This window comes from Bufo gargarizans, chromosome 9, assembly GCF_014858855.1.
Source record: "Bufo gargarizans isolate SCDJY-AF-19 chromosome 9, ASM1485885v1, whole genome shotgun sequence".
In the NCBI taxonomy this organism is placed as follows: domain Eukaryota; kingdom Metazoa; phylum Chordata; class Amphibia; order Anura; family Bufonidae; genus Bufo; species Bufo gargarizans.
Window position 1 is genome coordinate 160,413,008 of NC_058088.1, and position 25,818 is coordinate 160,438,825.

General features: G+C 44.8%; 1 protein-coding gene across 4 annotated transcripts in view; it reads right to left on the minus strand.

Annotated features, from left to right (window-relative positions):
* Nucleotides 1-311: 311 nt before the first annotated feature.
* LOC122919905 (spermatid perinuclear RNA binding protein) overlaps nt 312-25,818 on the minus strand; it is a 125,991-nt gene continuing 100,484 nt past the window's right edge. For 3 of the 4 annotated variants that reach the window (XM_044269091.1, XM_044269092.1, XM_044269090.1), the window contains exons 12-19: nt 23,263-23,340; nt 22,801-23,009; nt 17,109-17,267; nt 9,771-9,905; nt 8,145-8,285; nt 4,921-5,044; nt 3,730-3,774; nt 312-783 (exon numbers count right to left, since the gene is read on the minus strand). In XM_044269091.1, the coding sequence (XP_044125026.1) occupies nt 707-783; nt 3,730-3,774; nt 4,921-5,044; nt 8,145-8,285; nt 9,771-9,905; nt 17,109-17,267; nt 22,801-23,009; nt 23,263-23,340 (968 nt within the window). In that variant the 3' untranslated portion in view covers nt 312-706. The remainder of the gene's footprint in view (nt 784-3,729; nt 3,775-4,920; nt 5,045-8,144; nt 8,286-9,770; nt 9,906-17,108; nt 17,268-22,800; nt 23,010-23,262; nt 23,341-25,818) is intronic. The other variant, XM_044269093.1, reaches the window with a different exon arrangement.

Genomic DNA, 25,818 nt, shown 5'->3' on the forward strand with positions numbered 1-25,818 from the left:
CAACTTACCATGCTGGGGCCCTATCTCACGTGAGCGCTCAGGCCAGTTTATTGGATCCAAATATGGAATATGATATAATGCAAAAGCTACACTTTTTGGCTTTAACGATATAAAGATGTGACGTCTAGCTGCGGCAAGCAGTTATAGTCGAAGCATGCCATATGTCCTTGGCAATTAAACGGTTAATGTCTAATGACGCCCAGTCTTTGTGCCAAGAATAATCTATTCTGGTACTAGAAAAAAAAAAAAAAAAAAAGCTGCCAAATGTTTCCTCTTCTCTCCTGACCCTGGAAGTAGATGCTGCACGCGTGTAGGACAAAACATTTTATTTTCTTATCAGTTTAATATCATACATCCTTCACAAATGTATTTATTAATTTTACAGTCTCTTTCTTCATTTAAAAGTTATGTCTTTTTATCATCTACATCTTCCCTAGGACAGAAGGCTTCCTACCTCTGTTGTCAGATAAGACTTTCTATACATGGCTGTGCCTACTGGCAGTAAAAGAGTTAATTTATCTGTAAATGAGGTAACATTTCACAGTACAATTTTCTTCAAGTTTTTAAGAACTAAATGTAGTTTTTTTTTGTTGTTTTTGTTGTTAAAATAAAAAAAGTAGGAAAAAAAGGGTCTTTACAAAGAAAATCCCACGGTCAAAGAAAATAAGCTCCATCTCCGACATTCTGGACTGTCTGGTCCGTTGTGTTAAAAAAAGGAGTAGTGGGGAACTGGATATGCTGGAAATTTCATAACTGGTAATAGAACCATCCTCTTCGGGATTCCTGGAAAGAAAAAATAGTCACTGTAAGTACAATGGTTCATGCAGGCTTACCAAGTGCATCACCAACAGTGACCATCATCAGGATGCACGCCCAATGGGGGTCAGAATCCGATAGGAGGTCCATATTATCAGATAAGGACTAAATCAATCATAGGTCAGTGTTCGTTCAGTGATTGTGAGCCAAAACCAGGTGCACATCTTTCCATATCTGTGTGTAGGATCTGCTCCTGGTTTTGGTTAACAGTCACTGATGGAAATCATTGTCTGAATTAGGCTTAAAGGATTCATACTTACCTGCTCCGGTTCTCCACGCTGCCTCCAGTGCGGCCATTTTACAGTCCCTGCAGTGTTTATAACCGGCGCAGCATGGTCACATGCTTTGCTGCAGCCAATGACTGGCTTCAGCAGTGACGCTGGCAAAAATACTAATGTGTGCATGGCCCCAAAGAGACGAATGAGACAGTGTGCTAATAAATAATGCATGAGGCCTAAGAGTGATCATTTAAAAGGGAATCTGTCACCACGATTCTGGACTATTATTTGCAGTAATACATGAGTACTACTACACATAAGGAGTCCACATTGCGTGTCCCTGACAATGTATGGGGGTCAGTAGGAAGACTGTGGAGAAAAATGCTGGCCCGCTTGCTTGGTTTTCCATGAGCCACCCATTCTCTACCTGTCTAAGCGTGCGGTGGTCTCTGCAGGTGGGACTAGAGTCAAGACATAGTTGTGGGTCCTGCATATACATATATTACATAGAGCTTGAGATCTCTCCTGAAGACCACTCTGATCCAGAGCAGATGTTTCTGTAACAGACTGGGAATTCCCATAAATCCTATGGGTAAATGCATCTTCGGAGGAGCCTCTTTTCCCACCTAATTTCAGATAGTTCCCTTGCCTGTATATACAACCACACTGCAGGATAAGGTTCAGGCCCACAAGGAGCTCCCTCAAGTGTGTGAGTGATAGTCTAAGAAATACCTGGGGACCACACACTGGACAGTAACGAGTTACTCAGGCGGCAGGTACAAGGAGCGCAGCTCTGCTGTACATACAGCTGAAGTTGACATACAGCTGACATTTAAGTCTCTTAGGTCAACTAGGCTCACGAGTAGATTTCAAGAACGCGAAGTGTCATAATAATACTAGAGACAATAATGTATTTCGCCTTTCTTTCATCACATTCCCAGGGACTCAGAAGTCAGACCTAAGAGAGGAAATGTCAGCAATTGCGTAAAACACAGTTTTAATGAATGTGGACAAGGTGTATGTAAACTGAGGACTTTATCTGGAGCCGCGTCTTTAAAGGGGAAGGCCACCTTCTGGATATTGCTGACCAAGGTGTTTGTGACATGATTGCATGGCACTTACTATTATAGTCTGTGTTGAAAATCTGCACCATTTTCTATATTTTTTTTTATAATGTTTGCTCCCTTGTTTACAAAGCCTTTTCGTACTGTTCACAGAGGTCCTATCCAAAAAAAGGCCACTGATGGAGGTTCATGTGACCAGGCAAATCACCTCCATGCGATGTCTCCTCCATCCAAACAAGTGCAGATGGCAGAGGTGGTCTATTTGAATGGAGGAGACGTAGAGGTGATCTGCGGAGACGTGGAGGTGATCTGCCAGGTCACATGACCCTCCATCGGCAGCCATTTTATGGACAGGATCTCTACGTGGGCAGCACAAAAGACTTTGTAAACAAGAGGACATTCCTTATGAAATATAGAAAATGGTGCAGAATTTCAAGAAAGACTTTCAAGTAAGTCCTCAAAAACACAATGGTCAACAATAACCAGAAAGTGGCCGACCCCTTTAACTTTACTGTGTATATTTAGCTACAAATACATCAAAATGTGGTTATTGTTGTATTGTCTGTGGAAATAAGAGAACCAGAGGGTGCAATCCCCCCATAGAGTTTACTTCAGCCACCACTCTGCGGCAGAAACGAGTATTTATTCAGCACAGCAGGACGCACAGAAAAAGCAAAGTGTTCACCGGAGAAGCTGGTGCTGAAAAGCGAGGGCACAGTGTGAAGTTCTGCTTAGAAACTGTCCACCGCAGAACGTTCTAGTGCAGAAATCAGAAACCTTCATGACAATACATTAAACAGCTCCTTCATTTACCCGTTTAACCTGCTAGGCGTATTTCACACGAGCGATGCGCCAGGGTCTGTTTAGGGAAAAACTGATGGTTTTACGTGTCTGTGTGGAACCAGTTTTTGATGTGTTTTTCACACGTGTGAAGAAAAATAACACTGAACATCTACCAGCCATGAGTGAAAAACGCATTGCATCCGGATTTATTCAGTTTTTCACACAAGCCCCATTCATTTCTATGAGGCCGGGGATGCGGGGAAAACTCACAATATAGAAGATGCTGTGAATTTCCCTAAATGCAGAGATGATCAAACGCCGCTGATGTGCAGAGACCCATTTGGAAAGAATGGCACAGGATTCAGTCCGGATGCTATGTATTCACTACACGCATCGCATCCGGACAGAAAACTCGCTCGTGTGAAAGAGGCCTTAATGGTGTAGCCATCTTTCGTGAAGGAGAGGCTGGGGTGATCATATACATTTCAAAAGTTTTTAACTAGGAGAAAGTGCAACCGTGGTGGGCGTGCTTGCACACTATAGGAAAATGTGCTTTTTCCTATAGTGTGCAAGCACGACGACCGCTGCTGGATTACAAGGTGGTCATAACTATGGAAAAATGAATCCGGCCAGCAAAGGAAGCAATATGGACAATCACAATACATTAGTAGTAAGTGGCTTGTATTAACGTCATCTACATGATAAATGCTATGCTGAAGTGACACAACCCCTTTAACTTCTCTTTTTTTAAACTAAAGTGGATATGCTGTCATAGGACAGAAAATAGTTCTATACATTGACACAGCAGCACATAGACTTAACTATACATTTCCAAAGTGTGAACATACCATAGGCGGGTGCAGCAGCGCTGTATCCATACGGGGCTGCATAACCTAAAAAAAACATGAAAAGATTAAACACCCCTTAAAAGTCCTATCCTGTTAAAAAGATGCTTTTACACTTTAAAGAAGCACTCCCACACAATTTTGTATTCTCTGACCTGTTAGAAGGGTACATGATGTAATCTGTAGTGAAGGTAATCTTCTTACCAGTGACTGTATTTGTGAGTTATAACCTCCCTTCTGATCCTCAGCTGTGTCACGTGACCAGCTCTGATTTCCGACTGACACAGGACAGGAAGTCCGTTACTTCTCTATTCATTCCTATGAGACAGAGTGAGGCTCCCATAGGAATACACAGAGAAACTGGCTTCCTGTCCACAATAAGATGCTGTGTTCTTTGGAAAGTCAGAGTGCTGGTCACATGACACAGCTGAGGATCAGAGAGGAGAGGATAACTTACAAATACAGTCACTGGAAGGGAAATTACCTTCACTACAGTTTACATCATGTACCTTTCTAACAGGTCAGAGAATACATTTTTTTGTGAGAGTGCATCTTTAAAGGGGTTATCCTATAATGACCCCCCAATGCCCAGGCCCCTCGTATAAATTATACTTATCTGTTCCCCGGCAGCCGTGCAGGGATCCGGAGCGTCGCTGGGAGCAGGTAAGTATAATGCATAGAAGGGGCCTAGACATTGGGGATGGGGGGAGCAGTCATTACACACAGCTATTAAACACTGATTTATGCTAAATTATCTAAATTATACAATTTCTGTTTGAATGAGTGTTTATAAGCTGTCAGGAAAGTACAGATAATAGCTGCAGATCGAGCCAGCTCTCTAACAAAGTCCAGTCTGTAGAACAGGCATACCCAACCTGCGGCCCTCCAGCTGTTGTAAAACTACAACTCCCACAATGCCCTGCTGTAGGCTGATAGCTGTAGTCTGTTCAGGCATGCTGGGAGGTGTAGTTTTGCAACAGCTGGAGGGCCGCAGGTTGAGCGTGCCTGCTGTAGAACCATTGACACCCTGAAGTATGCAGAGGACAAACAGTTGAAAATTTTAAACAAAGACCAAATGGAATTATTTTATTTATTTTTTAATAGCAGAAATGGGCACAATGCAATAATAAATCATGCCATCCATAGCCCTTGAGACACAGGGCTGAGACATGGAAATGGCCCTGACATATATACCTGAAGCAATGTAGCTAGGAGCAGCTGCAGCCCCCACGAAGGCTCCCCGTGCCAATGCCACTCGTCCACGTCCTCGAGCTGCCTGTACGGCGGCGGATACCGCTGTGCTGACTACTCCTTTTGTCTGAGGTGACACTGGAAAGAAAATGGAATCAATCACAGAATGAACGGTACGAGCCACTGCTGGTTTTATAAGAAGCTGCGTTACTGTTGCTTAAGCCTAATCTGTGAAATCATTTTACATACTTGGGAATCCATCAATTCACTACTCCCGCTGAAGTGCACAGAAAACAGATGTATCTGGCTTCCTAGACTGGCGCAGAAATAACCCACATTTCCTACAGCTGGACAGGGAGAGCGCGAGCCCTGCTGCTTCCTGCTCAGTCTGGGAACAAGTCATACCCAACCGCGAAGTGAACTCCACCAACACATAACATCTACGGCCAAATGGAAGCGCAGAGAGCTGCGGAGGAGAACATCGCTGAAATCATCTCTGCACTGGCTTTCTAAGGAAACGGAACTGTTAACTTCATAATTAATGCAACGTATCCGAGCTGCATAAAAGCCCTGATGTAACACTCGGGAGGTGGCGCCATGTCTGGCCTCATTTACACAGCAGAACGTGTACACTTAGGCTCCAGCTCCCCGTCTTACTGTTGTGCGGGATTTGTCAAAAACGTTGGATAGAAATGTCTATTCTAGCAGAAATGTTCACAGCTGACCCGTCTTTTATTCACATGTGTATGCAGCGAGGTTCAACAATTCATCATGAGGCCCTTACCAAAAAATAGTGTGGGTAGTGCGGAGGATTTGGTCACCTATTTCACCGCAGAAACTACTGTGCCGTGGCTTCCGACATGGGTTTTCATGCGGACCCGCTCTAGGTTTTATACTTGCTTTGTTAATTCTGGTATTGAGATCCGGCAGAGGATCTCAATACTGGAATTACCGGTAAACGGATCTGTTTTGGTTTTGCACATCAGGATGCATCCGTTCCGTTAGCATGCAGTTGTGTGAAATCAATACTTTCAAATACATTGAAAGTCAATGGGTGAAGGATGCGTTTTCTTAGGCTCCATAAAAAACGGATCCATCACTATTGACTTACATTGTTTTCAGTGCCAGATCCGTTTTTTGGCTGGACACAAAACGGCAGCTTGCAGGATCTCAATACCGGAAAACAAGAACGCAAGTGTGAAAGCCTTAAATGGAGCTAAACTGCAAGCAGGCTCCCACTGTGGCTTGGACAGGGGACTGCGTGGTAACTAGGCCAAGAATGGATCTGTAAATATCTTGGCGCAATCTTGAAAACCACGTGGCAAAAACCCTTGGCCGCATGAACTGTGGTGCAGTCTCTCATTGAAAACAAGAGAAGGTGGTTTCACAGCAGGTTCAGCCTGGTTTTCGGCACGAAATCCGCGTTGAAACCCATGCGCTGAACCTACCCTAATGCCGTTTTAACGTTCTACAACTAACACGCTGTTTTACATTTACCTTGCGTTCTGTAAGGATTCCTAAGGCACAAATAGATATCATGCTAATATTGGCGGTATTCAGTTTAATTCGAGAACAGGAACAGTGTCCTTACAAGTATATTCAGGACAGCTCTGGCATACAGGCACATGGAAAATATCCTGAAAATCGGATTCCCCCAGGCAAATAGGTTCAACAGCAAAGTCAATAATTTTCCAGTCGGGGATCAAAGTCGGAGCAGGAGAAGAATTTGCATCCAGGCGCTTATAGTATATTAGTAGTCTTATTTTAATGTGAGGCTCTGCTTCTTAGACAACCCCCGTCCTCCTTCTCCCATATAACACTTGCATTGACATACATGTGATTATCCACTTGAGGAGATTGCTGTAATGCGTTATTTCACTGCTTTTTATGCTGGTTTGTGTGTATTAATACACAGCACACTGTGAATTCCCTACAGCACACATGCCGTATTCCAGATCGGCTGCTCTGCCATCAGAAAGGTGTATATATAGTATGAGTATGGGGGCCTCACTGCAAAAAATCTAAATGAGACCTTCTACTGGAACAAAGTGACAAATACCCCCTAGCCTATCATTGCACCCTGTGGCAAATCAGTTTAAATTTTCAGTTTCCGTTGGTTACATCCCACATTGGAGCCTTATTGGTAAGAACGAGGGGGTGTGGTTAGTGTCACATGATCTGCTGTTAGGACACATCTCATTGCCCTAAGGCATGATGGGACACCAGTCACATGACAAACCAGGAAGTAGGATTCAAACATGGGGGATAAGAGAAAACTGCAAAAGAGGTCAAAGGAGGAATGGGAGCTAGAGTAACTTTAGAGAGACAAGTAGTTTATGGCACCTGTGAGCCTTGTGGTACACGCTAATGCATTATTTTCTATGTACTGGCTAGCCCCACATTCACCAAAACCTGTCTCCAAAAAACAGAAACGGATGCTGGCGCCATGAACAAAAGTTCTTAGACACCAAGTGGCACATTTTTACGCAGGCATTTTATTTTCTGTTTCAATATCTAAAGAGTTTTGACTTTAAGAATGGCAAACGCATTAGCATCCAGCAACCGATTTCTGCGACACTGCCGAGATACAATATCAAGGTACCAGCTAATGAGACAGAAATAAATGCATCTCCCAGCCCACTGAAATCCGCATAGTTACATATTCATGGAAGGATCACTTCCCGCATGCCTTACAACCCATTCACACAATCGTATTTTGGGTCCACATGTGAGCCGCATTTTTGGAGGATCAGATTTGGACCCATTCATTTTAATGGGGCCGCAAGAAACGTAGACAGCACACTGTGTGCTGTCCGCATCCGTATGCCCGTTCCGCAGTCCTGCAAAAAAGAATAGGCACTGCTACAATGGGTCCATTGCTACAAAAACTGATGCAACATGAACGCCATTTGTATTCTTTGCAGACCGCAAAAAACACAAGGTCGTGTGAATGCACCCCTATTCACATGCTGCAGCTTTGGACGATATTTTGCTGCAGTATTTTAAAATCAACGACCAAGACTTTCCATAATATTTCCTCTGTGTTTAGGAGCCACATCTGCTTTTAGCTTCAAAATACTGACCAAATCTGCAAGTGCGACTAAGGCCTTAAAAGACCGATACACCAATAAAAATGCAGATGCCTTGCAGGCGGCATTTCAGTCAGCCTGTACTCAGGGGATGGCGCTGTGATGTGCTTGTCCTACTACATAACGTGGGCACCTCACCTGCGGAGTAATCTTCTTCTTCTTAATATTTACTGCATTTGGCCCGGAAAAGAGTTTCTCAAGAGCAGCGAGTGCAGCACTGGCTTTCGCTACTTTCTTGTTTGGACCAGCACCTCTGAACTTCTGTGTGTCCACTTCAACCTATGATACAAAAGGCCGAAGGTAACAGATATTCTAAGTGATTAATAAAAAGTCTGCAATAAACCAGTGGCAATCTAATGGAAACTGCAGATGAATGGACATTTTCATACATCAATCATTCATACAGGTACATACTTGTAGGTGGGTCCTAAGAATCACACCAATGTGCTATAACGTGATAGAAATCACTACAAATCACATTTTCCTAAAATGCTACTTCTATAAAATATCCCTCAGGGGGTGTAAACACTAAAGTTGTCCTAAAAACAACGTAGGAGCAAACATAAGGAGCGGCAAAAGAAAGGGTCTCTACCCCATTGGTGCCAGGAGTGGAGGGATGTGGCTGGGCAGTTACTGGTACTATATTTTCAGTTTCTAAGTACAGCTAACCAATAAAAATGAATATCCTCATTAAGGGGTATTCCACAGAAGAGGGGATAACTATTAGATCAGTGTGTGCGCCATCACTGGGACCCCCACAGATCACGATAATGGGAGCCCCATACTCCCTGCAGCCCCCTGAAATGAACAGAGCGGCCAGTCGGACATACGTGTGGCTGCTCCATTCATTTCTATGGGAATTATGGAGATAGCTGGGGGAACCAGTGGTAGGACCCCCACCATTCTAATAGTTATCCCCTATCCTGTGGATTGTGGAATACCCCTTGTTCTATGGTGGGGGTAGAGAAGAGAGGATCGCAGGGGACAGAATAAGAAGTGAACAAGAAAATTATCTGATATAAACCACTGGGCAAAAATCTGTCAGCAGTTCTGTACCTATGAAACTGGCTGACCTGCTGCATGGGCACTTGGCAGCTGACGGCATCTGTGTTGGTCCCATGTTCATATGTGTCTGCATTGCTGAGAAAAATGATGCTTTCATAAATGCAAATGAGCCTCTAGGAGCAATGGGGGTGTTGCCATTACACCTAGAGGCTCCACCTATTCTTTGCAACTACCGCACCCTCTCCACTTTGCCTTTAGGAGAAGTCAGGACAAGGCGTGATGATGAGGTTGACACTGCATGGCCCGTCAATCAAAGTGGAGAGGCCACAGCAGTTACAAAGAGTAGACCTCTAGGAGTAAAGGTAACGCTCCCATTGCTCCTTGAGGCTCATTTTCATGTATTAAAACATCATTTATCTCAGCAATTGAGGGCACGTATGAACATTGGACCAACACAGATGTCTTCAGCTGCCAAGTGCCCATGTAACAGGTCAGTCGGTGTCATAGGTACAAATGCTTATTTTTCTATGAACAGCGCCCCTCTTGTCCAGTACTGTACTGAATCCCCATTCGGGACAACAGGATGCACTGCAATACAGGACACAGCATACAAACAGGAGAGCCCTTATTTCTTAGAGAAATAGATAGATACTCTGTCTGTAAGGACTGGCAGACTCCTGCCCAATGACTGGACAGCCCCTCGAAATACAGGACAGTAACAGTGCTGTAGACCATGGGATATGGGATTCTGTAACTTACCTCCATCACAAACCGCTTATCATGGCTTCCCCCGCTCTCTGATATTAACTCATATTTCAGCCCTCTCCTCTTTTCATTTAGCTCCATGACAGGATTCTTCCCACTGGCCGTTAGAATGGGACCCTGAGTCCTGACCTGCGGAGACAAATGACAGACTGAGTTTTACACCAGGACAAACACGTCTCATGGAAATGAACTTGATCCTAATAACCCTCTGCTAGAGCACAAACCAAGAGACCAGACATCTGTGTTTACTGGACGTCACTTCATTGACTTCGTTATACCTTAGGTTAATTAAAGATTTACAAGGTCTATTAGAACTGCAGACTGATAATAGATGTAATTACTATACAAATACAGTGCTGCCCATAATTATTCAAACCCCAGGCAAATTTTCACTTAAAGTTACTTTTATTCAACCAGCAAGACATTTTTTGACGGGAAATGACATAGGTGCCTCCCAAAAGATAATAAGACGGTGTACAAGAGGCATTATTGTGGAAAAAAACATTTCTTAGCTTTTATTTACATTTGACCAAAAAATACAAGACGTTCCGCACTGTGGAAATTCTCAGAGGACGTGGTCGGAAGCCAAAAGTGACACCTGTGCTGGCCAGGAGGATAGTTGGAGAGGTGAAAAAGAATCCAAGGATCACCACCAAGGCCATCCTGGTGAATCTTGGCTCTGCTGGTGGCAATGTCTCAAGGCAGACAATCCAACGGACACTGCAGACCAAGGAGGACGCCACTTCTCCAGATAAGGCACACAAAAGCTCACTTGGCCTTTGCAAAAGCTCATCTGGACAAAGAAGACGACTTCTGGTCTTCTGTGTTATGGTCAGATGAAACAAAAATTTAATTGTTTGGTCACAATGATGTTTCCTTCATTTGGCATAAAAAAGGAGAAGCCTTCAACCCAAAGAACACCATCCCCACTGTGAAACATGGTGGTGGGAACCTAATGCTTTGGGGGTGTTTTTCAGCCAATGGACCAGGGAACCTAATCACAGTAAACGGCACCATGAAAAAAGAGCAATACATGAGGATTCTCAACGACTACATCAGGCAGTCTGCAGAGAAACGTGGCCTTGGGCACCAGTGGACATTTCAGCATGACAATGACCCAAAACACACAGCAAAAGTGGTGAAGAAATGGTTAGCAGACAACAACATTAACGTCTTGGATGCGGCCCAGCCAGAGTCCAGACTTGAATCCAATTGAAAATCTGTGGAGGGAGCTAAAGATCAGGGTGATGGCAAGAAGACCCTCCAACCTGAAAGATTTGGAGCTCATTGCTAAAGATGAAAGGGCAAAAATACCTGTGGAAACATGCAAAAAGCTGGTCTGCAATTATAGGAAGCGTTTAATTGCTGTAATAGCAAATAAAGGCTTTTCGATTATCGAGAAGGGTATAAATAATTTTGGACTGGACACTTTTTGCTCAAATGTAAATAAAAGATAAATATTATTTCCCCACAATAATGCCTCTTGTACATCGTCTTATTATCTTTTGGGAGACATTATGTCATTTGCCGTCAAAAAATGACTTGCTGGTTGAATAAAATTAACTTTAAGTCAAAATTTGCCAGGGGTAGGAATAATTATGGGCAGCACTATATATGGATTATGTACAGAAAAAGTAAAAAACTGAGGCTGTCCATTAGGGTCCATTTACACGTCCGCAAATGGGTCCGCATCAGCTCCGCAATATCGGGAACGGGTGCGGACCCATTCATTCTCAATGGGGCAGGAATGGATGCGGAGAGCACACTATGTGCTCTCCGCATCCGCATTTCCGCAAAAAATATAAAACATGTCTTGCAATTGTGGACAAGAATAAGCAGTTCTATGGGGGGTGCCGGCCATGTGTATTGTGGATCTGTGGATCCGCAGTACACTAGGGACGTGTGAATGGACCCTGAGTCAATTGACGTCTTACAAGTTATGAAGGTTATCCGGGAAAATAATAGGAAGAATAACAGAGGAACTGCACAAAGCGGAGAAAGAAAAGAGGCTCCGGAAGTAACTACTTAGACATGTCAGGAGTGAGGACTTCTATTTAAAGGTTTTATCAGGAGAAATATATTGATGACCTATAAATCAGTCTGACATCTAGACCCACGCGACCCATCTCACTATACATCGGTCACGCGGCCTAGCTGCAGCTCAGCCCCCTTCAAGTCAATGGAGCTGAGCTGCATTACCAAGCACTGCCACTATGATGTACGGCGCTGTCCTTGGAAAGCTGCCGGGAGCCTGCATTGCTCACTAGAGCTCTAGTGATCGCAGCAGCTCCCTGTAACAGCTGCCGGGGCTTGCTCCCCCGCTGATGTGATAACGATGAGCTATCCTGTTCTAGGATAGCCCATTTAGAGAGAAGTCATTACTCCTGACATAAGTAATTACTTCTGGTGCATCTTTTCTTAGAACTCTACTTTGTGCTGTTTTTCTGTTATTCTTCCGAGAAATGCTTGAATAAATTGGCAACTGGCATAATTTTTTTTATTCCTCATGTCAATGGAGCAAGTCCCTACACAGTCTGACACTGGCCAATCATCGCCGAACTATGTAGGGAAAACCCCACTGAAAAAGGCGAACGGTACTAGTTTTCCATTTCCCAAGAAAGCGATCCGCCTTACCAGCGCCACCCTTCGGAAGTGGCTCCATTTGAGTCAAGACCCGACTTTCCAACAAGCCTTGGGATTTGATATGGGAACGTAGCCAGACCAGATACCCATCCGGCTGTATTCCCTTGTCAAATCCTTGTTGGAAAGTCAGATCTTTACTTACAGGAAGCCACTTCCAAAAGTTGGCGCTGGTGAGATGGTTCTCTTCCTTGGTAGATACCTCTTGCATATTCTTCTCCCATGGAGCATTGCCAATAAGGCTCCATACCATGGAGGACTTCCAGTAAGTCTCCATGTAGAACTGGTCTGCCAAAGCCGCCTCCAGGCGGAATAAGAGAGGAACTACACAATGCATAGCTCCAAGAAAAGATTCTGTGGAGTTTAACTAAAAGTCAGGAGAGCAGACAGGTTAAACACTACAGGCAGAAATCCTCACACACACATCAGGGACGATTGATGGGGAAATGACATCAGTCTGTCCGAATGCCTGCGACAAGTTACAATAATTGGAGTAAGCGGATTACTCCTTTCCTGCAGTATGATCGGCTGCGTGCCATGTTACTGACATATAACTTCCCCTGCGGCGTCCGTATTGTTTCCCTCTGTATCCTGCTGCCAGATAATGATATTGATTTGTACTCTGCAGAGTATTTCCATATCATATTAACACCGGCTGTAAAGCAATATTTCTACATAATATTATTTCACTTTCTACTTTGCTCCCATATAATATTTATAATCTATTGCTTTACTGCTAATATGATAAGCGCAGTCTAATTTTAATCTTTCATTGTGATGTTTTTTTCAATGTGCTTTATCTTATGACTGTTACATCTTAAAGGGGGATTTCTGAGAGTAAAATATTAATGATCTATCCTCGGGGTAGGTCATCAATATCAGATCAGTGGGGGTCGATTTCCCGCACCCCCCCCCCCCCCGCCCCCGCTGATCAGCTCACTACAGTCTCATCCTAGGTCAGTGATGTCACATTCATCAATCTTCTGACTTTGCTGGATATAGCCCTATTTAGATGTGGACCGGAAACTCTACAAGAAGCCATTTCTGATCAAATTAAACTGGAAGAGTAACCCTTTCATTGCTACAATCAGAGAAGACTAAAAATTGGAAGCCGTAATAACACTTACAGGACCAGAACATACGACTGCACGCCACTAGCACATTTAGACCCCAATTATCACTGACTCCCTAAAGACAAGCCCCTTCAAATTGGCATTTAACCACATAATGACCAAGCGTTGTACATGTATGTCATCTGGCCATGGGCCATTGTAAATGTACATTGCAGGATTGAAGCTTCTGCAATCAAGCTGCAGCAGGTCCGATATCACAGATCGTTGGGCGCCCTGAGAAGCAGCCAGTGTTGTAGCGGTGGTCCGGTTCTCCTGCCTGTTTTCAGCAGCTGCACTGGGATATGGCATGTGACTCCTGCAGCCACTCACTGTCCTCAGCAGTTGACCACAGGCAGGGTGTAAGAGGTCAGAATACAGAAGGCCCGCAGCTGCCATTATAACTGCTCAGCACCCTGATCGGTGGAGAGAGGGCTTCCTAACCACCTACACCCAGCAACGTAATAGTATGATGCTGAGTGGGAAGGGGTTAAACCACCTACACCGATAGGCAATCTATAGTTAGTTTACTGCTGTTGTGAGGGGCGAAAGATGTCTGGGTTATCCCAGGGTAATCGCTGTGATAATAGTAAATGCATAACAGTATGTCAGCTCTAATGTTCTCTTGATAGACCCAGATAAAGAGGACCACAAAAAAGAGCATTGCATTGATTACCGTCATGTGAGTTGTTCTAATTGAGTCACTACAGGGGGGCTCTCTCTGGTCAGAGTCATGGTCCGACAGAGTGATGCTGTTTGCCGAGCTAAAATTCCAGGGATGAAGTTAAAGAGGCAGGGCACCTATTGGGGTGCACCTTGAGCCAATAAACATCTCCACCTTTCTGCGCCTTCTTATTTGTTGTGCTGCATCCCCCTCCTCGTTGTCTCCTATTTACTGTATTACTCTAGAACAGGGATCAGCAACCTTCGGCCCTCCAGCTGTGGTGAAACTACGACTCCCAGCATGCTCCATTCATTTCTATAGGAGTTACAAGAACAGCCAAGCAGTGTGCATGCAGGGAGTTGTAGTTTCACAACAGCTGGAGTGCTGAAGGTTGCTATATACAGGCACGAAAAGGGTAACTGTTGGCTGTGGGAAGGTGAGGAAGATGCCACTTTCCTTTAACCAGATGTACTGCAATATTATACACAATCATACCAAACGTACCAACATACCAAATGTAATCCCTAACATATGCAAAACCACAGCCCTCAAGGTCTTCTTCAGCCTTGGGGTACTTATTGAAAGGGTTCAACCTCAGCTGTTGTGTCACAGTAGGGCAACAATCACTAAGACTGACAGAATGGTCTGAACTCTGCCCCCACACAGGCACCCCGACCACAGGTCAATCTGGCAGAAAAGGACAATTACGAATGGGCTGTGTAGCTGCAGAGGGGCACTACTTCTGGGATTCTTCTCAGACAACATTTGAGCTAGATTCTTGATTTAAAACCGATTGCTCCACATAAAGTAAGATCGTGTAAGACTTGTCTAGCACAAGTCTTTAAAATATCTGTGTCATGTGTAACATATCTGCTGTATCAAAGGTGAATTTTACTCCCGGTTTGTTGGATGCACTGAAGATAAAGTGTCCCCTCTGCTGCATTTAGGAGATAGCAGGTGGAAAGCGTCAAGTATTAAGTACCAGTACAAAAGGTTAATGGTGGGATAAATACGTTCGGTTGCTACAGCACAAGGCGGTTATTCTGATCTCGCTTTACAAGGCTGCACTTAGCTAATATTGAATTGTGTTTACCCACAAAGCCCAGCTAGGAGATTGTACAGTACTAGCTGCAGAATGGTGGTCGTAGTTGGGTTATCCATGGTTCTGATTTCAGGGGTCAACAATCATATCCTCTAGAACCACACCAAGATTACACTGGGCAAATACTCACCTGAAAATTTTAATTCTTGGGTTGTCATGCAAAAATGATAACAATTCTAGATCAGTCCTCTGTGAATATACCCGTTTCGGTGGAAATGGACGAAAGCTAATATAGCCACCATCACAGCTCTTACAAGGGCTGTCAACCAAATTTTTGGACCAGCAAATCTTACTCATCGTGCATCACTATGCAGCAGAGGGCTTTATCACTACAAATTCACGGGTCTAAATGAGCTGGGTGACCACCACTACCTGGAAGTGCAATGGCGCCCACATTGAAAAGGGTATAAATGTGTCCATGTGGCTTGGACAGAAAGGGGCCCATAGGTTTTGCCACCCAGCAGCAAAAGGGATAGATATACGGGTACTTTGCTACTGGACGGCAAAATCTCTGCAGGAATTGCTTTGTCAGCATGCAAAGGGCGTAGAATTGGCCCCAAAAGAAAGTTGTAGTGAGATAACCTATACCATGATCAGTGGTGGGGCGTGGCGTGGGCATGGGGGCCCAGACGCAAGATTGCAGGGGGCGCCAGGCAGCAAGCACTTCAATAAGGGCCACGGGAGCCTATGGCTCCCGTCCCCTCAGTTATTCCTCATAGGCTTCAGGCTAGTGACCTGAAGCCTATGAGGCAGTAAAGCGATGGTAGTGGCTAGAATGGAGTTGCTCCTGGCAGGTATGATGTCAGGGGAAGAGGCAGAGTCTCAAGATTTGCAGGAGATTCTACAGAGCACGTTGTTGGAGAGAGGAGCAGAGGCTGCAGGTCAGTGTGTGGAGGAGAAGATGGACTTATTTTTACTTGGGGGGCTTTTTGCAGCGGCTAAAGGGGGGAGGAAGAATCCTTTACATGGGACTGTACGAGGGGGGGTTAAAGGCAGGGGGAGTTTTGTATTTTACATAGGACTGTATGTTGGAGGGGCTGAAGGCGGGGAGTGATGTATTTTACATGGGACTGTATGCTGGAGGGGGGCCATAATTATTACTATAATATAGAGGGGTCCATTATAATCTTAATAATAACACAGAGGGGCCATTATATATCATAATTATATAAATTATATTATACTTATGGGCACTATGGGGGGAGGGGAGGTCTGTTATCTGAGGATGATAGTAAAGGGAGTAATCTAAAAAAAATTATGTGAAACTCTGCAGAGATGAGACGCGGGTGAAAGGTGTCATGACGGTCCTATCTCCGAATGACGACGCTGAGGAAAATCTACATCACAGGAGAGGTCACTGGATGTAACAGGTATGGTGGATGAAGAATATGGCCCACACTGCCGAAGCCTGGCCCCCTGTATGTGTTGAATTCTGGGGCCTCACACCCATCTACTACATTATCTGTACTCAGAGAGTTATCACTGTGTTATCTGTGGTGTTACATAGGACTGCAGGTGACATCTACTGCATTATTTGTATAAAAAAAGGGCCTGGTCACAGATTGGGGGGGGGGGGGGGCACAATAATTGGCTTGCCCAGTTGCTGGCAACCCACGCTACGCCACTGCCCATGATGAAGGGCTCATTTGGATCTCTGCCCTGTTCCATGCACTGTCACTGCCTAATAAATATCACTCAGTTTCCAAAGTATCTTAGAAGCAGAATTTTTAAGAAATGAGCAGATGAGAACCTAAAATAACCATTATTTTAGGATTTCATTGCAGATTAGACACTCCTCCTTCGAGAGTGCTTCTTACCTCGAGAGTGTTGGAGCCATCCGTGCTGGAGCTTCCTGTGTTACTGCTTGAATTTGAAGAGACAGTCTCATTTTTTCCTTCACTATCTGATTTTTCATCTGAACTAAGACATTCCATATCTGTGTCAAAGCCTGTAGGGTAACCCATAGCCTGTAAGACCTGTGTAGAAAAAAGTCACCATGAGACCGCTGCTTTAAAGGGCTGTCCAGTCAAAAAATAAAAAAGATAGCAGGGAGTGTGTGAAAAAACGTACGGGGAGGCCTGGGGGCATAACATCAAGATCTACTCTGAGGTAACTGGAACATTTCAGCCTACTTTGTGGTCTGGACCGCTGGAAGGTAACATTTCAAGTGTACACACACAAATCATTGACAAAAAAAGCACCAATAAGAAGATGTTGGGATGAAATTAAGCTTTCTATATGTGAATGTAATGATGATATTTGTAAGTGATTACAATATTACAGCAAAGGATAAGCTTACTGAGGAGATATCTACACCTGAAAGAGGCTCTAGGACCCTGTTGGGCCAACTCTAGCCTGGATACAAGATGAGATAGGGCCTCTAGCCTGGATACAAGATGGGATAGGGCCTCTAGCCTGGATACAAGATGGGATAGGGCCTCTAGCCTGGATACAAGATGGGATAGGGCCTCTAGCCTGGATACAAGATGGGATAGGGCCTCTAGCCTGGATACAAGATGGGATAGGGCCTCTAGCCTGGATACAAGATGGGATAGGGCCTCTAGCCTGGATACAAGATGGGATAGGGCCTCTAGCCTGGATACAAGATGGGATAGGGCCTCTAGCCTGGATACAAGATGGGATAGGGCCTCTAGCCTGGATACAAGATGGGATAGGGCCTCTAGCCTGGATACAAGATGGGATAGGGCCTCTAGCCTGGATACAAGATGGGATAGGGCCTCTAGCCTGGATACAAGATGGGATAGGGCCTCTAGCCTGGATACAAGATGGGATAGGGCCTCTAGCCTGGATACAAGATGGGATAGGGCCTCTAGCCTGGATACAAGATGGGATAGGGCCTCTAGCCTGGATACAAGATGGGATAGGGCCTCTAGCCTGGATACAAGATGGGATAGGGCCTCTAGCCTGGATACAAGATGGGATAGGGCCTCTAGCCTGGATACAAGATGGGATAGGGCCTCTAGCCTGGATACAAGATGGGATAGGGCCTCTAGCCTGGATACAAGATGGGATAGGGCCTCTAGCCTGGATACAAGATGGGATAGGGCCTCTAGCCTGGATACAAGATGGGATAGGGCCTCTAGCCTGGATACAAGATGGGATAGGGCCTCTAGCCTGGATACAAGATGGGATAGGGCCTCTAGCCTGGATACAAGATGGGATAGGGCCTCTAGCCTGGATACAAGATGGGATAGGGCCTCTAGCCTGGATACAAGATGAGATACAGCCTCTAGCCTGGATACAAGAGGACGTATGCTTGCGCATGGAGACATACAGGTTCTGTATGGTATCCTGCGGCACATTTGCCAACAAATGATGCAGCTGGGCCTGTAGATCCTGCATACTCCTAGGTTACTGAAGCTGGTATCCGATGAATGCTTGATTGGCGATAAATCTGGTGACCGGGCAGACCAAGGAAGTGTTACAATCTGGTGAAGACATTCGTGAGAAACCCCTGCTGTGTGGTTTATTATTATCCTGCCAGCCATGAGAGGAACACATGTGGCCGCCGGACGTCCTGCACATATCTGAACTGTTAGTGTCCCTCATATGACTACTAGGGGTGACCGACTGTCGTATGTGATGGCTCCGAAACAGAACCTGGATTCATCGCTAAAGATGGTACGGTTCTAGTCCATAGCAGTCCAGGTTTTTTGTTCACAACCCCACTGCTAATGAAAGTGACAGTTATTGCCTGTCAATGGCAGGACACGTAATGGACGCCATGACACTAAATTACATTCTGCTAAGTGCCTGGAAATGGTTCGGGCAGAGACAGGGTTGTGTAATGAAGGTGACACCTATATCTGGATGGTGGACAGTAAAACTGTAGGAACTTCTGATGCTTGTTGATGATGCAAACAATCCTCTCTACTGGCAGTCTGTGTCGCCCAGTGCCTGCTCGGTGTGTGTGTGCCTTCATGTAACCCACAGCTCCTAACACCTCCTAATACAGGTCAGAATGGGCTTAAAGGGGTTGTCCAGGTTCAGAGCTGAACCTGGACAGCCCTCCATTTTCACCCAGGCAGCCCCCCTGACATGAGCATCGGAGCAGTTCATGCTCCGATGCTCTCCTTTGCCCTGCGCTAAATTGCACAGGGCAAAGGCATTTTTCTGAGTTCCGGTGACAGTACCGGGCTCTCTATGGGGCTGACAGGAACCCCGGTGACGTCACCGGCACTGATGGGCGGGATTTGGCTCTGCCCTAGCCAGTAAAACGGCTAGGGCAGAGCTAAAGCCCGCCCCTCAGAGCCGGTGACGTCACCGAACACACTGCTGGGCGGAAGTTACCGCCCGGCAGTGTGTTATTGAAAACACAAGAGCCCGTGCCCTGCGCGATCTAGCGCAGGGCACTGGAGCGCATCGGAGCATGAGATGCTCCGATGATAGGCTCAGGGGGGCTGCCGGGGTGAAAATAAGGGTATGTCCGGGTTCAGCTCTGAACCCGGACAACCCCTTTAATAGTAGGCAGTGCCAAAATGACCATCTTGCTTCTCTCAGTCCAATGATGCACCCCCTCTCAAAGTCTGTCAACTGGGCAAAATGTCTTTGAATATATTGTAGAGCCATGTCTAGCAGTCAACGATCTTTCACCAAGAGGTACACTACCCAGAAGCAGTCTCTGAGAGGCTTTTTATAGGGAAGCACATTTACAGCCTCCTGTGGCACAACCCAATGTCTAAGGAGACCACACCTGTAATTATTTACATATCTGCCTGAGACATGACTGCACGCTGGGTTTTGCAACAATCTGACATTTCTATCTGGGTGCGTAATTATAATTTTTTATTTTTTTGTCAATGAGTGTATATATACACTTATTGCACAGAATGAGGGGGGAGCACCCTTTTGTGTGGCTGTGTATGGTACTATAGCAGTCCAAGCCAGTATTAGTGATCTTACACAGCAGATTTCAAATGTACTTAAAAAAAAATTATTATATATATATATATATATATATATATATATATATATATATATATATATATATATATATATAATATCAACAACTGGCTGCAATAATCCAATCATTAGCAGCAGATGGAAACTTGTTAATAGGGATGTCCCGATACCATTTTTTTAAGACCGAGTACGAGTACCGATACTTTTATTTAAGTACTCACCGATACCAATTACCGATACCAATTATGGTGTGGTAATGTTTTTACAGCAAATTCTAATTTAATTTACAAACCTTGTACAAAGAAACAGCGGCTCAGTTGCGGATAGCAATGAAAAAAAATTAAAGCTGGAATTTGGTTGCTATGGACAACTGCTTTACTTTTCCTTTGTACAAGGGTTAATAAATGGGCATATAACAGTGTTTACCAACCAATGTGCCTCCAGCTGTTGCAAAACTACAACTCCCAGCCAAAGGCTGTCCGGGCATGCTGGGAGGTGTAGTTTTGCAACAACTGGAGGCACACTGGTTGGGAAACGCTGGCATATAAGGAGGGGAATGGGCACATGAAGGGAGAGAATGGGCCAGTGCTTCCCAACCAGGGTGTCTCCAGCTGTTGCAAAAGTGATAAAACTACAACTCCCAGCATGCCCGGACAGCCTTTGGCTGGGAGTTGTAGTTTTGCAACAGCTGGAGGCACATTGGTTGGTAAACACTGTTATATGCCCATTTATTAACCCTTGTACAAAGGAAAAGTAAAGCAGTTGTCCATAGCAACCAAATTCCAGCTTTAATCCAGCTGGAGGCAAACTGGTTGGGGATCACTATTATATGCCGCCCCCCCCCCCCCCAACCTCATTTTATTATTCATTGTTTGTCTGTTTTAACATGAAATGGAGAGAAATTAACTGAATTTCTCCTCCATTTCATGCACCATACCCACCTGGCCTGCTGCAATCCTTCCCATGCAGATGCAGCTGGGAGGAAGTGGCTTTAACTTCCTCCCAGTGCCAGTGATCCGGCAAAACGGATCCGGCATTGCGGTCAGACCGCAAAAAAATTGAAAAAAAAGTACTGCCAGATCCGTTTTTCCGGATGACACCGGAAAGGCGAATCCGGCATTTCAATGCATTTGTAAGACTGATCAGGATCCTGATCCGTCTGACAAATGCCATCAGTTGGTATACGTTTTGATGGATCCGGCAGGCAGATCCGACGCTAGCATAATGAAGGCGACTGAGTAGTCACAGACTGTACGAGTGGTCCCAGTCTGGTAGATCCTTGATGACAACCACAGCAAACAGCATCACAGCAGTCACAGGGGTTGTCACCCACTTTCCCTGAAGTTCTCAATGCCAGCTCCTCCCACTCCTGCTCTGGATGAGAGGCGGCCATATTGGCGGTCACCCAGCTTTCTCAGACTCAGATGTGGCTGGCAGACATAAGAATGGACTGCAGTACCTGGGCTCCGGCAGCTCCTGCCATCTCTCCACCTCAGGCCCACCAGCCCAGCTTCTTGCAGTCCCCCGACTCCCTGAGGGTAATATCCAGAACCCCAGCCAGGGGCGGCCTCCTCCTGCCGCTGCCGGGCCAGCACATCCCCAGGTGGATAATATCCGCTGCCATCCCCAGGTCTGTGCGTAGTCGACATGAAACCGCATGGGACTTAAAACACCGCAGCAAAGAAGTCCCGCCCACACGCCGATCAGCTGGGAGCAGCGCCACCGCCGCCCGGAAGAAGATGGGACAAGCCGCCACCACCGCTGATCTGGGCCCTTGAGGTATCGGCGACATTTGCACGAGTACAAGTACTCGTGCAAATGTCCGGTATCGGCCCCGATACCGATACTGGTATCGGGACATCCCTACTTGTTAATACAGCTTTGTTTTGCAGGTAGTTATCTTATATCTTCCTGCTAAAAAACAGTGCCTATTCTCCTTAAGGGCGCATTCACACGACTGCAACGTGTTTTGCGGTCCACAAATTTAGCGGAACGAGCGGCCCATTATAGAAATGCCTACTCTTGTCCGTGATTGCGGACAAGAATAGGACATGCTCTATTTTTTTTGTGGGGCTGCAGAATGGAACTACGGATGTGGACAGCACACAGTGTGAGGTCCGCACCTTTTGCGACCCCATTGAAATGAATGGGTCCGTACCCATTCCGCAAAATTGTAGAACGGAGGCGGACTCATTCATACGGTCATGTGAAAGAGCCCTAAGGCTGTATTACACTGCTTAAAGTTCAGGCAGTGCGAGCGCAGATGGAGGATAACACGTCCATCGGCACTTACATGAGCCGATGCAAAGTGAATGGGGGAGGAACGATTGTTACCGTAGTCATTCCTCCCTCATTCAGTCCTACTGATTATCAGCAGGACAACCCTAATTACACAGGGAGTTGTGCTGCCGATAATCAGGCATCTTTCATCTTGATCAGAAAACAAACAAGCATTTGGTCGCTCATCGGCAGATCGATTAGGCGGCTCAATTACCTAGAACGAGTGCTCCTATGAACACTTATTCCTCATAATTGGCTGTCTAATAGGGCCCTTAATCTTTAAGAGACACAAGACAAATTACCCACCTTTACTGCAACATGGAGCTTGGCTGTCTTCTTGGATGGTCCAGAGGCCTCATGAGTTGTGCCGTCTACATCTACAGACATGGTGAAGACTGGTGCGTGCACTGGACCTGACTGAGACAGCAGCTTGTACTGCAGGCCGGGCCTGATCTGGTTCAGTCTCATCAGTGCATTCATTGGCTGGTTTGATTCTATGGCTTTGCTGTCTAAAACTGGAATAGAAGAGAATTTTACTAACTATGTTTCCAGATCACAATGAGCTGTCTTACGTAATGATGTGATTGCATCTCCTGCTGTTATTACTCCTCTGGTATGTCACTGATCACACTCAAGCATTATTCACAGCATTAGACCATTGTTTTCCTGACGCACTCATCTCCTACATAATACACACATCTCGCACATCTCCTACATAAGACGTAAGCCTCTGTCTCTGTTGTGAGATGCAATTGAAAAGGATCTTACCCTTTCGTAAGTTGCGTCTCATTTTCTTATTTGGGTCTTTGTCATCACTAGAACCATCATCATATGGTCTCTTCAGTCCTGAAAAATAAAAAAAAAGGTCAGAGGAAGACAGCAGAAAACACCAACGCAGAGAAATGTGCATGTCCACCTATTTCGGCTAAGGATTCATTAGGAGAATGATTTATTTCTTGCAAAATTCTACAGGCCGGGGATCCTTTTTATTTTTAACATACACCTCCAAATTCTTTAATAGACATAGTGCTAAAGAAAATACTTGCTGTCTGTAGCCACCACTATATAAGATTTTATCATTGGGTTTAAAGGAGTCGTTTAGCATGGAAAAAAACCTCTTAAAGGCCATGTACAACATTGGGGGCAATTCTTTTTAAATTATTGCATTGTACTAATTTTGAGCTAAAATTATATATTTTTTTGATTGGTCTTTATTGAAAATGTTGAACCACTGTCTCTGTGCAGCATTGAGTTTCTCTAGTAGCAGGATCTGAATTTTCAGCTCAGCTGATGGCTCTGTATCTCTGACCATATAAACACTCATTATAGATCAATTTTATTCTTACTGATAGGAATGTGGCTTAAATAAGTGTTTAAGGGTACTTTTACACTAGCGTTTTTCTTTTCCGGCATAGAGTTCCGTCCCAGGGGCTCAAATCCGGAAAAGAACTGATCAGTTTTATCCTAATGCATTCTGAATGGAGAGTAATCCGTTCAGGATGTCTTCAGTACAGTCTTTTTGACTGTTCAGGACGGAGATAATAAACACTTGCCTGAATGCACAGGAAATACCGCAATGCCGGATCCGTAAAAATGTGAAAAAACTATATAACGGATCCGTTTCTCCGGATGACAAACAGAGAGACGGATCTGTTCTTGCAACGCATTTGTAAGACGGATCCGTCTACAAATGCTTTCCGTTTGCATGCAGATTGCCGGATCACTCTGCCGCAAGTGTGAAAGTACCCTAGGACCTTTTAGTAATTTAGAGATAACATTTAACCCCTTAGTGACCACTAGAGATGAAAAAAACTTTGTTCTAATACTGTACGGAGCAGGAGCTCCGTACAGTATTAGAATGTATTGGCTCCGATGAGCCGAAGTTATTGCTTTGCGAAGTCTCACAAGACTTTGCGCAATAACTTCTGAAATTAATTTGTACTGTAAAAAAAACATTTCCCGAACTCTGGTTCGGTTCCGTACAGTATTAATACAAAGTTTTATGCAACTCTACTTCGGATGTTCCATCCGAAGTCGAATCGCTCATCCCTAGTGACCACCCATACGCCTTTTTACGGCGGTCGCTAAGGGGCCTTAGGCTGTGCCGCCGCTTTTTTACGGTGCCCCAGTCTAAACGCTGCACGGTTCCCCCGTGCAGCAGGGACCAAGCTCTCACGTGAGAGCCGGGCCCTGCTCTAACAGCCCGGACCGGCAGGAGTGCCGATCCAGGCTGTTTAACACTTTACATGCCACAGCAATGGCACCCGTGGCATGTAAAGTGCTGACAGAGGGAGCTGGACTCCCTCTGTCTCCCATCGGCACCCCGCAAATGCAATAGCCAGGTACTGGTGTCTGTGAAGGCTGGATGGCGTCTTGTGTAGGCCCCAGACCAGCCTTGAGTAATTTCCAGCAGGCTGCGCCTCTTTGGCGCAGCCTGATGGTCAATATCAGAATAGCACTGACATTAAAACGCAATGTACTATAGGGATTGTGCATTGCATTTTAAAAATCAAAAAGCTGTGTTATAGTCTCCTTGTGGGACTATTAAGTAGTAAAAAAGTAGTAAAAAAACATTCATTCAATAAAAATAAAAGACAAAAAAATAAAATTACTTTTTTTCTATTAAAAATATGCTTTGAAATTAAAAAAATTGCAAAAAAAAACCTCCCCATATGTTTGGTACTGCTGCGTCTGTAACGACCTGGACTACATAAATATCACGTAAATTATCCCCTACGGGGAACGTCGTAAAAAAATAAAAAAAGTTATTCTTAGTTGCCACCCCAAAACTTAAGCACCATTTACTCCAAAATGATACCAATGAAAAATACAAGTCGTCCCGCAAAAATCAAGCCCTCACACAACTCCATAGAAAGAAAAAGAAAAAAGCTATGGGTCTTGGGAAGCAGCAATGCAGAAAGATGTTTTTTTTTTTTTTTTTTTTTTTTAAGGGTGTTTTATTGCAAAAAAAAAGTTGTAAAACGTAAAAAAACTAAATGTATTTGGTATCACTAATCTTACTGACCCAGGAAATAAAGATATTATGTTATTTATACCGAAAAATGAATGGTATAAAATTTATAACGTAAAAACGCTGTGGCAGTATTGCTGTTTTTCCCATCTCCCTCCCAGAATGAGTTAATAAAAGTTAATCAGAAAGTTGTGTGTACCCCAAAATGGCGCCATTAAAAACTACAACTTGTCCCACAAAAGACAATCCCTCATAAAGCTATACAGACGGAAAAATAAAGTTCTAGCTCTTGGAACGATACAATGAAAAAAAGGACGAAAAACGCTTGGTCAGTAAGGCCCAAAACAGGCTGG